This window comes from Danio rerio, chromosome 10, assembly GCF_052040795.2.
Source record: "Danio rerio strain M-AB ecotype USA chromosome 10, GRCz13ab, whole genome shotgun sequence".
In the NCBI taxonomy this organism is placed as follows: Eukaryota; Metazoa; Chordata; class Actinopteri; order Cypriniformes; family Danionidae; genus Danio; species Danio rerio.
The window spans coordinates 38598684-38611142 of NC_141030.1; the positions used below are offsets into that span (position 1 = coordinate 38598684).

General features: G+C 38.6%; 1 protein-coding gene across 1 annotated transcript; it reads right to left on the reverse strand.

Moving 5' to 3' along the window:
• Positions 1 to 291: 291 nt before the first annotated feature.
• LOC103911767 (uncharacterized) lies at positions 292 to 12155 on the reverse strand. The gene is made up of 7 exons (XM_087271552.1): positions 12151 to 12155; positions 9601 to 9717; positions 9093 to 9229; positions 6480 to 6681; positions 6161 to 6321; positions 1167 to 1947; positions 292 to 1085 (listed from the first exon to the last, which is right to left on the reverse strand). The coding sequence occupies exons 1-4, from the start codon at positions 12153 to 12155 to the stop codon at positions 6608 to 6610; spliced, it is 333 nt and encodes a 110-aa protein (XP_087127678.1). The 3' UTR covers positions 292 to 1085; positions 1167 to 1947; positions 6161 to 6321; positions 6480 to 6607.
• Positions 12156 to 12459: the final 304 nt, after the last annotated feature.

The window sequence follows — 12459 nt, forward strand, 5'->3', positions numbered from 1 at the left end:
ATACCCGCAAGACTACACCAAATGCTGCGGGTTTGTGTCAAAATCAAAACTGGTAACAATGAGAAGATTTTCACATGACTCGACCACATCAGCGTTTACAATCTCAAAATGTTTTACAGAACACTTACACCCTGTAAAAAAATCTGTCAAATTACAGTAAAAACTGGCAGCTGTGGTTGCCAAAGTTTGACCAGTAAAAACATGGTAAAATTTGTCAAATAAATTTCTACATTTTAAAGGTAAACTACCATATTTCATTAACTTATTGTGTTAATACACCCATCTTTAAAATTCAATTCAATTCCTCTTTATTTTTATAGGACTTTTACAATGTAGATTGTGTCAAAACACCTTCACGTAGAAGATTATAGTAAATTGAAACAGTGTCAGTCCGGTTTTCAGAGTTTAAGTTCAGTTTAGTGTGGTTAAATATTCACTGCTGAGAGTTCAAACACTGAAAAGCAAATCCATAGATGCGCAGCTCTACAAGTCCCGAACCATGCAAGCCAGTGGCGACAGCGGTGAGGAAAAAAATTCAATAACTGGCGAAAGTGAAGGATAAAAAACCTCGAGAGAAACCGCTCCGGATACAGCCTGGTCCGGGATTATGGAAACCCTGGGATCATCTCTTCACAGGTCTTGGATCACATCAGTGGCGCTGCAAAATCTCTGGGGGCCTCGGGACGAGTATCCCCAGGTGGAAATAGAGAATAAAGAGAATAATTAGTGTAGCTGCTGTTCATAGTGTATATAAACGAGATGCAAAAATCTGCATGGAGCACATTCATGCATCATACCACTATGTGAAGCATTGAGTGTATACTTTACTAAAAAAATTTTAATCTAGTTTTGAACTGCGAGGGTGTGTCTGAGCCTCAGACATTATCAGGTAGGCTATTCCAGAGTTTAGGAGCCATATATGAGAAGGCTCGACCTCCTTTACTCGACTTTGCTATTCTAGGTACTACAAGAAGCCCTGAGTTTTGAGATCTTAAAGAGCGGGTTGGATTGTAGCGAGACAGAATTTTGGTTAGATAAACGGGGTCACACAATCGGCGCCAGTGGTTAGTGCGTCGATGCATGCCCTCCGGTGCTCACGGCGATCCGAGTTCGATCCCTGCCTTGGGGTCCTATGCTGATCCTTCCCTTTTCTCTGCTCCCCATGCTTTCCTGTTAAAGTTCTACTGTCCTATCCAATAAAGTTGAAAACCCAGAAAAAATAATTAAAAAAAGATAAACAGGAGCTTGATTATTTAAAGCTTTATAGTTAAGAAATAATATTTTATAATAAATTCGAAACTTAAAAGTACTTACAGTACATCTACACATTGTACTTTTGAACGTTATATGCAGTTCCGCTTGTGACGTCACACGAAGCGGCATCCGGGTCCAAGTGATATATCAAACTGTTCCACAAATGGTAATAATAAACCTTAAAAAGCGATATAATACATTTGAAAATCATGATCGCAATATAAATATATTATCTCCATGCCAAATATCTAAAGGCCAGAAAGTGATTTTACCCCCCCCCTCTCCTCTATAATTGGCAATTGGCTTTACCTAAACCCTATCCCGACCCCCACCTTGGGAACCACTGTCTTAAAGGGATAGTTCACACTAAAATTAAGATGTATTCATTATTTACCCACCCCCAAGTGCTTCCAAACCTTTATGAGTTTCTTTTTTATGTGGAACACAAATGAAAAGCGGTAACCATTGCCTTCCATAGCATTTGTTTTTTCCTACTGTGCATGTCAATGATGACAGGTTTCAGCTTTCTTCAAAATACCTTCTTTTATGTACAACAGGGGGTTTTATAACCACTTCAGAATGTTTAAATAGTGAATAAATGTTCTCGGTTTACAAATATTCAGTTCCTGAACACACCTTTCTGTATAACAGGATGTAAAGTTTCTAGTCCACTCGTAGGCGATTCAGTCTGAGCTGTCAGAAGAAAAACGGAGACCCCTGAGACTCAGATTACTATGCAGAGAGCATCATCTCAAGCGGGAGAAAAGGGAAATACAGAAAGAGAGAGCTGCACTCCATGGACTGTTTCTCTGACATGCTCCGCTGTGTAAACCTTCCCATAATGCCTAGAGGATAATCCTGACTGGCATGTGCCGTTTTCAGTCACGACGCTCCTTCAAACGTGACATTCTTGTCAAAAGCAGAAGAGCAGACTGAGGGTGAGATGGAGATTCATTATCAGCATGACCCTTTAGTCCTCATGTTAACACACAGTCTGATCAAAAACGCTTCAGACGGCCTTGTCAGTGAATGCTGTGCGTTAACATTAGGCCTTCTGGTGTGAAATGGGAATTAAGCGCATCTAAAGCTGAGTTGAATAGGAAGTTCACACTCGAGACTGAAAGCACTCAGGACTGTTGACCCTGTAGTCCCTTTATTAATCCGGGATCGCCACAGCGGAATGAACCGCCAACTTATCCAGCATATATTTTAAGCTGCGGATGCCCTTCCAGCTGCAACCCATTTCTGTGAAACATCCATACACACTCATTCAAACTCATACACTACGGACAATTTAGCATACCCAATTCACCTGTACCGCATGTCTTTGGCCTGTGGGGGAAACGGGAGCACCCGGAGGAAACCCATGCGAACGCAGGGAGAACATGCAAACTCCACACAGAAACACCAACTGACCCAGCCGAAGCTCAAACCAGCGACCTTCTTGATGTGAGGCGACAGCACTACCTACACCGCGTGAGCTAGAGATCAGATGTTTTTTGAAGGGATTACCAATAAATAAGGATAAAAATATCATTTGTTTTCCTATTTATTATTTGAGCAACTGATTTCAACCAAAACAACCTACAGAACCTATCATTTTAAATAAACTCAGTCAATAACCTGTTGAATGAATTAAATGCTAAAAAGTTGACAAATTATTACACTGTAAAGTATATTTAAGGTAACTTAAATCATATAAGTAAACCAATTGCAACAAACCATTTAAGTTTAAAAATATTATCCCAATGAGTACTGTGAACTTACTCCATTTAAGTTGAAGTAATGAGGTATTTAATTCACTGATTATCTTCAACACTGAGTTTTAAAATTCTTAGTAGAATTAACTTTCACTCAGTTTGGGTTAACTACTCTCATTTCATTTGATAAAGTCTACTGTTGGGTTTTACAATGTAATAATAACCACAATAGTTTTTTTGTCATCCTTCAGTTTTGTTAATACAAGTAGTCAGAAAAAAATATATATATTTGAATGTAAACAAATATGTCCATAAAAATGTCCCTATTTTGTTATTTGTTTGTCCCAGGTGTTTTCTGATTATTTACAGTTGTGAATTACATCGGGGCTTAAATCTCTGCTCTGTCAACTTTTGATGTTGAAAATTCAATTGTGAAGTTTATCAAAGTGCCTACCAAATTCACCTGTACCGCATGTCTTTGGACTGTGCGGGAAACCGGAGCACCCAGAGGAAACTCACGCGAACGCGGGGAGAACATGCAAACTCCACACAGAAACGCCAACTGACCCAGCCAAGGCTCGAACCAGCGACCTTTTTGCTGTGAGGCGACAGTACTACCTTCTGCACCACCGCATCATACACACAATATATAGTATAATAAATAATTATAAATAAATAATTATAAATAAATAAATAAATAAATAAATATATTATATATATATATATATATATATATATATATATATATATATATATAAATATATATGATTAAGTCTGTAACGTGAAAGAAAAAGTTCACCAGGTTTGTACCATAATTTACAACATCAAGCCAAGACACTAGATCATAACAAATAATTAAAAATATTAATAAAAGTAACTTTTTCCAGTTTCAAATGCTGTTGAAAGAAAAATCAAGTCCTATAATGCATCTCAAAGACGCTCAGTGGTTAGCACTGCCGCCTCACAGCAAGAAGTCATTGGTTTGAGTCCCGGCTGGGTCAGTTAGCACTTTTGTGTGGAGTTTGCATGTTCTCCCCTGGTTGGCTAAAAAATTGGCCTCATCTGTGTGAATGAGTGTGTATGGATTATTCCCAGTACTGGGTTGCAGCTTCAAAGGCATCCACTGGTGCTAGATAAGTTGATGGTTCATTCCACTGTGGCGACCCTTGATGAATAAAGAGGCTATATATAGACAATGTCTCCATGAGTATTAAGAAATAAATCTGTGTGTTTCTCTGACTCTCCAAGCGAAATCTATCACTAAAAAGAACTAAATTCAGATGTAGAATGACACGCATCGGGGGAACAAGAAACCTCAGATTATTTACAGTTTTATGGATTAGAGGGAAAATCAGCCAAGGCGCTGTTCTTATCAAAATCCAGCAGCATTCACTCATGAGCCTGAGCGCCGGCATTAGCTCGAGCAATTATAAAGACCCAAAGGACAGGATCAGACACAGTGGGACGGAGGACGGGTACTAGCGGTCCCCGGTGGGCATCTGAGCTGACAGTGGAACGCCGCCAATATATTGTATGTCTACAGGCAGAAAATGCCCTCTAACTGGCATCCTTGCACATTGATGAAGCAAGCGAATACTCTGGTGAATGGTGAAAAAAGAAAGTCAATTTTTTATTCTGACTTGACTTGAAATGTACTCACTCGAAATGAACTCACAATGCTTGAAACTATCAGAAAATGATCATTTACAGTAAACTAAATCTATTATTATTGTAAAATCTTGCCAAATGTAAAAGTACAGGAGCCAATCAGCGATCGCTATATGGTGAATAAAGCCCGCCTTCTAGTACAGAAGCCAATCAGCGATCGATATAGAATGCCAATTCTCAGGAGCAGGGGCTTGGACTAGACGTGAGCTTCTGCAGATTTTGTGTGAATCGAACATTTAGAAATGAAACTAAATAGACAGTCGTTTAATTTTATTGGTTGTTCGTAATATGAAATGTAATCGCAAGCTTGGCAAGTATTTTTGGAGAATTTGATGTTTCCCCATTCAAATAGAATGTCCAAGCATACTGCCCGAGAGGCATTTCAAAGAATGACTTGCTTTAAAGGGACTTTGCTATAGCACGCCTTTGGACTTGTGGGGGAAACCCACACAGAAATGCCAACTGACCCAGCTGAGACTCGAACCAGCAACCTTCGAGCTGTGAGACAGCACTACTGCGCCACCGCGTTGCCAAAATATTTAATATTACTACTAATACTACTACTACTACTACTAATAGTAATAATAATAATAATAATAATAATAATAATAATAATAATAATAATAATAATAATGGGCATGGGTTTGTAAAACATATGCCGGATTAGTTGGCGGTTCATTCTGCTGTGGTGGCAACCCCTGATGAATAAGCAACTAAGCAGAAGAACAAATAAAAGAAAGGATTGAGTTTTTGTTCAAATGTCACCTGAGAAATGTTTTCCCACACAATGATGTCTTTTGTACATCATCTTATTATCTTTTAGGAGAAGCCTGTTTCATTTCCGGTCCAAGAAAAAAAAAAAAGAGTACATTTGCCAGGGGTATGAATAATTTTTTTATATATATATGTACAGTTGAAGTCAGAATTATATATATATATATATATATATATATATATATATATATATATATACATATATATATATATATATATATATATATATATATATATATATATATATATATATATATATATATATATATATATATTTCCCAAATGATGTTTAACAGAGCAAGGAACTTTTCACAATATGTCTGATAATAATTTGTCTTCTGGAGAAAGTCTTATTTGTTTTATTTCGGCTAGAATAAAAGCAGTTATTAATTTTTTTTTTTAAAAATTTAGGGACAAAATTATTAGCCCCTTACAAACCATCATTACACAATAACTTGCCTAATTACCCTAACCAGCCTAGTTAGCCTAATTAACCTAGTTAAGTTTTTAAATGTCAATTTAAGCTGTGTAGGAGTGTCTGGAAAAATATCTAGTCAAATATTATGTACTGTCATCATGACAAAGATAAAATAAATCAGTAATTAGAAATGAGTTAATAAAACTATAATATGCAGAAATGTGTTGAAAAAAATCTGCTCTCTGTTGAACAGAAATTGGGAAAAAATAAAAATAAAAAGGGGGGCTGATAATTCAGGGGGGCTAAGAATTCTGCTTTCAACTGTATATGACATATTATTTCTTACCTCTGTTTGTTCTCTAGCTGCTTGTACATTCCTCGTGTGGTTTTCTCATTTTCACCATCACAACATTTTTTGCAATTTACTTCCAATGAAGATCAATACTTTGTACCGCCATGACCTTCTGTGCGCAGACAAATCAGTTCTTACAGGTTTGAAACAACGAGCTGGTAAATAAATGATGACAATATTTCATTCTTTTTTTTTTTTTTTTATGAACTGTCCCTTTAAGAGACACAGAGATCAAAATGGATCAATGAAGATCAATGACTAAGAACGCAAAATTCGTTATTACCAAAACACAATTCCCATCGAAGATACAAACCGATAGCGACAGGGAGCTGTGGCAGACAGTCATGCTCTGCTTAGCACCCATCTATTATCTGTGCTCTGTGTCTTCAGTGCAGCAAGCGGAAGAGATAAGACCGTCCCAGGAGGAGCGACGCCTCTGTCCTATTGACATGCATAGCTCTGCCCCACCGCTTGCATCTGAAGCTCCATCCATATGCCAGTCCCCGCCAGACTCTCTGTGGACAGACAGACGTGATACAAATTCAGTTAGCGAGATAACAACGAGATCTGATCAGACAACACTGAGCTATTTTGTGAAATGATTTGTTGATAGTTGAAGGCAGAATTATTAGCCCCCCTGTATATTTTTTCCCCAATTTCTGCCTAACGTAAAGATTTTTTTTAACACATTTCTAAACATAATAGTTTTAATAACTCATTTTTAATAACTGATTTCTTGTTTTTGTCATGATGACAGTACATAATATTTTACTAGATATTTTAAAGATATTAGTATTCTACTTGAAGTGCTTTTTAAGGGCTTAACTAATTAGGCAAGTAAGGGTAATTAGGCAAGTCACTGTATAACGATGTTTGTCCTGTAGAGTCTAGACCATATAAAAATGGTGTGAAGGGGCTAATAATAATATTGACCTTAAAATGGCTTTAAAAAAATGAAAAGCTGTTTTTATTCAAGCCAAAATAATACAAATAAGATTTTCTCCAGAAGAAAAAATATTATCAGACATACTGTGAAAATTTCCTTGCTGTTAAACATCTTTTGGGAAATATAAAAAAAATAAATAAATAATAATTCACAGGGTGCTAATCATTTTGACTTCAACTGTATCAAAATCAAAAGTGGACATAGTAGCTTGTCATTTTTGCCACTCAATCTTTTATATATAAAGTAAGAACTGACCCTACAACCTGAAGAATATGTTCAAATATGACACCTGGCTGACATACACGCTTAAAGGGAAAGTGCAAGCGAAAACGTAAATTTGCAGGGAATGTACTCACCCTCAGGCCATCCAAGAAATTGAACATTATTGTTGTTAAAAATGTTCAATTTCTGTCACAGACTGATCATTTTACTTCAAAAGATATCAAAGTATTATCAGGAGCCTTAGGTATTAATTTCATTTTGCCGTCTTTTTATTTATTTATTTTTTACTCTCAGAGGAATGGTAACCATTGACTGAATCGCCAAAGAGCTAAAAATCTTCCTTTACGTTCTGTAGAAAAAAAAATCACTTAAATCGTGGTCTAAAGGTGATTAAACTAACAGCATATTTTCATTTTTAACAAAAAGATCTATTTAATAGTTAAATAATAATTACTCTTCAGTGTTTGGACTCTCAGCTGTGAATATTAAACCCCACTGACCTGAACGTAAACTCTGAAAACTGAACTGACACTGTTTCAATGCACTATAATCTTCTATGTGAAGCTGCTTTGACAATCTACATTGTAAAAGCGCTATACAAATAAAGATGAAATGAATTGAAAAATTAAGGCTCTTCATTAGCATCAATGATTAAATGAAGAATCCATGAAAACCTAATTTTCATCGTAAACAAAAGGAATTGTAAAAATGTTTGTTTATAGTGAAGTCCCAATAATTTAGTTTAGTTTCGTTTAACTTTGTTGAGTTTAATCTGTTAATATAAAACAAATGAATAAAATATATAAGTAAATAACTATCTATATAAAACATCTAAACATTTATATGCATTTACTTCAGAATTTCCTTAAATTTTATTAGAATGGACAAATGGGTGACACTTTACTTGAAGGGGTGTTCATTTAGAGCAAAGATTCAAACAAAACAAATCCTAATTTATAGTTATCCGGGACTCTAGAAGGTTCCAGGCACAAATAAACACTCAAATGTAAAATAACACTGTATAGTGTATCTTCATTGTACATGCACATTAAAAAAAAATCTTTCTTAAAGGGCATCTATGGTGAAAAATCTACTTTTCAAGCAGACATATGTGTAGATCTAGTGTACAGACCGTCACATTGGGGTGATATAAACAGACCCAGTCCTTTTTTTCCAATTTGGCAACATAAAAACGGTAGAGCAATTGGAGCAGTATTCAGACCGACCGCAACTTGACGTAAGAGTGCGGTCGCCCCGCCCACCGAATTGATTGACAGCCTCGCATAGTAACATGTCCCGGTAGTCACGTGTATAATCATACCAACAAGAACAGACTTGCGCAAAGCAACCGGGAAGAAAAGGTCTGTTCAGTTCGCTAGGATCATCAATCATCATCAAATGTGATCAAGAGTAAGTTTCACATGTTAAAAATGTTTTAAAACAGTGCACGTGTGTAATAAAGTACAGCGATTTACTTCAGCTTTACTTCATCAGCACAGCCGCGTGTCAGAACAATTATAAAGATGCTTCAATCCCAGTTTGTAGACATTAAATCAGGTTTATTTTGTACATTAACATAAAAGATATCCACACAGCAGTGGAGACTAAGCTGTATCCTGTCACTTATGCATGCAAAAAGAGTGCAAAGCTAAACACACGTGCGCGCGTGAACTTTGTACATTGACATTGTGTGTAACTCATCGATGCATCTCCACAACAAATACTCATTGGTAAAGTTCTAACTGTAGTATTTCTCACCAATGCTGCGTGAGATCTTCTTCCTTGAAGTCTGTCTGTTGTCTGACGCAGCCGAGGGAGGAGCCACGCAGAAAGGCACGTAGACACGGTAGGCGAGGAGGACTAGCCTTAAAGGCGCAGTATGACAAAACAGCCCCCTGGTGGAAAAATGTATGAAAGAGAATCTTGTGAAAGGTATAATGAAAAATCTGATGGGTGTTTTGAGCCGAAAATTTACAGACACATTCTGGATACTCAAAACACTTGTATTAAATCTGAAAAAAGGGGTAACCTAGGTGCCCACACATTGTTTCTTGTACCTTAATTATTTAAAGTGGCTTGAAATGCTCAAACAGTCATGTACCTTAAAAACCAACATAGGCTCATTCTGAAAATGAAGCCCTATATACATTTCTGGAGATTGCGAATTATGTAGCCAAAAGTACGTATGGCTGCATTTCGTCTTTAAAATGAACACGACGGGCAGTATGATGCCATTCCTTTTCACACTTACCAGCTGACCGCTTACCTCTGTATGGATGGCGATCCCGCTGTTACCAGTTTGTCTAGTGGCTTGTAGCATACGTCGGCAGACTTGAGACGCAGGGAGGAGTTGACTATGATGACAGGGTTCCAGTCCGGCGAACTGGTTTCAGGTAAGACAAAAACAGAAGGCAAAAAATAAAGTAAACAAGTAAATAACATGGTGAGAATGTGGTAAAATCTGGAAAAGTAGTAAAAATCAGGCGAGGGCTTTTCTTTTTCTGGATTGCTTAACAAAACTCTGTTGGTTGGGTTTACAGAAGTGGGTGGGCGCTGATCAATAGGTGCTTTTTTAAACATTATCAGTTTGGTTTAGGGAAGAGGGTGGGTATCGGTTGATCGGTCAGTCAGTCGACAGCGGCCTCTGGTATATTTACTCGAGAACAGCAGGCGTGAATGGCACTCACGAGAGAAATTAGATCTCAAAAAGCACACACAGAAGCCTCTGGTGGATTTGCAAAAACAAAAATAGCAAAAAAACGTAGCTCCTGGGGCGAATTTGGGGTACGGTTGGGCCAGGGCCGGAGTGAGACTCCTTTTCAGCCCTGGAGTTTCAAGCCTTAGACCGGCCGATCTCAGTTCACAACTGACTATTAAAATGTCATTTCCAATTCAGTTTCTAATGACACCGTCACGTCTTTTTTCAAGAAAACAGCTGCTTTAGAACTTCAAATTTTCAACAACCCTAACAGTATTATATGTCTTAACAATAAAAAATGAAAAAAAAAATAATAATTCAGATGAGGTTCGAACACAGGTCGGCCATGTCATAATTTAACATGCTGACCACTGGACCAAAGTGGCACTGTTAATGTAAAGCAGCTGCAATGATTAACAAATATTGCACTATGACCTGCAAGACTTTTATTGATGGCTTAATCTTTTTCTCTCCTTTTAAGATTTCTGATCAAGTTATGTAATGTAATGTAATGTAATGTGTATTTATATAGCACATTTAATGTGTATGGCCATACACCCAAAGCGCTTCACAACCATGAGGGGGGTCTCTCCACACCACCACCAGTGTGCAGCATCCACTTGGATGATGCAACGGCTGCCACAGGACAACGGCGCCAGTGCGCTCACCACACACCAGCTATTGGTGGAGAGGAGAGACAGTGATAGAGCCAATTCGGTGGAAAGGGATGATTAGGAGGCCATAATTGTAAGGGCCGATAGAGGGACTTTGGCCAGGACACCGGGGTTACACCCCTGCTCTTTCACGAGAAGTGCCATGGGATTTTTAATGACCACAGAGAGTCAGGACCTCGGTTTAACGTCTCATCCGAAGGACGGCACCCACTGACAGTATAGTGTCCCCTTCACTTTTACTGGGGCATTAGGACTCACACAGACCACAGGTTGAGCGCCCCTTGCTGGCCTCACTAACACCACTTCCAACAGCAACCTAGTGTTCCCTAGTGGTCTCCCATACAGGTACTGACCAGGCTCAGCCCTGCTTAGCTTCAGTGAGTAACCGGTCTTGGGCTGCAGGGTGACATGGCTGTGGTCAGATTTATTAATGTAGTGAATCATCTGATTTTCATTGAGCAGGTGTATTATTAATCAATATTAATTATTCGAATTCTTACATTCACTAAGGTGCCGCTGTTTAGAGTCGAATGATGATAGTTATATCATTAATAATCTGCAGGCTGCATTTTGTTTACGAGGCTGCGAGAAAAAAAATAAAAAGAGCGGAGCTGCGGCAAAATAATGAATAAAAAGAGTGAGGCTATGGTCAAATAAATAAATAAATGAAAAAAAGTGCAACTGCTGAGAGTGCAAACAGCTAGGGACACCGGCCCTCGTGGCCAAAAAAATGGACCGGCCCACCGGGAAGTCTCCCGGTTCTCCCGATTAGCCAATCCGGGCCTGGGTTGGGCGATGTCGACAAATTTGGCTCCTTACAATGTCTAATGTGAAACACGTTTGACGATCATGTGAAAAATGGGGAGTGTGTGTGTGTGTTGGGGGGGGGGGGGTGGGATAGACTGCACGCAACCAGTCTGAAGAGCGAGGAGGGATCCGGGGGTACGGGTTTGCAACGGGGGCGGGGCAGAGGATCGGCGATACCGGATCAGCATCGTGTTGTCTATTGGCCCAACCCTAATTTGGCGCACTCCGAAAATGTACATAGGAGTACGTTTTCAGAATGAGCCTGGGTTTAAACACATGCACATGATAAACTCATTGAGCAATTCATGGTTCAAGTTTGCAATGACTCAACCAATCATGTAAGGTTTGAACTGTAGATCCTGTTCAACTGCAATATCCTAATCCTGCCATGTGACAATTGCGGATACACACATTGGGATATCGATGCTACAACAATATATTGCACCACGCCAACCTAAATCATTAACTCACAAATCATTACAGCTCTTTTTGTAATAAATATATGAGCCCCTGATGTGTCCATGGCTAAAGGTCTCGTCGAGTGTTCATCACATCTGAAGAGTAACATCACAAAGACGGCTAACATGAGAGGCCTCGAGATGTTGATTAGTTCTGTCAGATATGAGCGACTGAGCACGGCATCATGGGAAAAGACGACAGACTCGAAGCCTGTCAATGAGTCCGAGCCGCTGAGCTGAGTGATATCACGGAGATAATCAAATCCCAATTACAGCAGTTAAAGCCAGAACGATGCTATCATCCTTTCTGGTGAGTTATGCGAGACATCTTTTTCGTCTTTAATTGAAACATAAATCAGCCGCTAAAGAAACCGAGAAGACGTCAATGGAAATGAGACGGGGGAACAAGAAAGAGAGAGATGATAGGACTGAAAGGGAGAGGGAGGGGGAATTGAGAGTAAAACAGCTGGACAGTGGATCTCTAGCTC

Excerpts from the sequence above, each read along its gene's own strand:
- LOC103911767 (XM_087271552.1), bottom strand. Across the intron at positions 9,230-9,600 it reads GGATCGCCATCCATACAGAG|GGGGCTGTTTTGTCATACTG; the intron begins GTAAGCGGTCAG and ends TTTTTCCACCAG. Across the intron at positions 6,682-9,092 it reads GAAGATCTCACGCAGCATTG|AGAGTCTGGCGGGGACTGGC; the intron begins GTGAGAAATACT and ends GTCTGTCCACAG.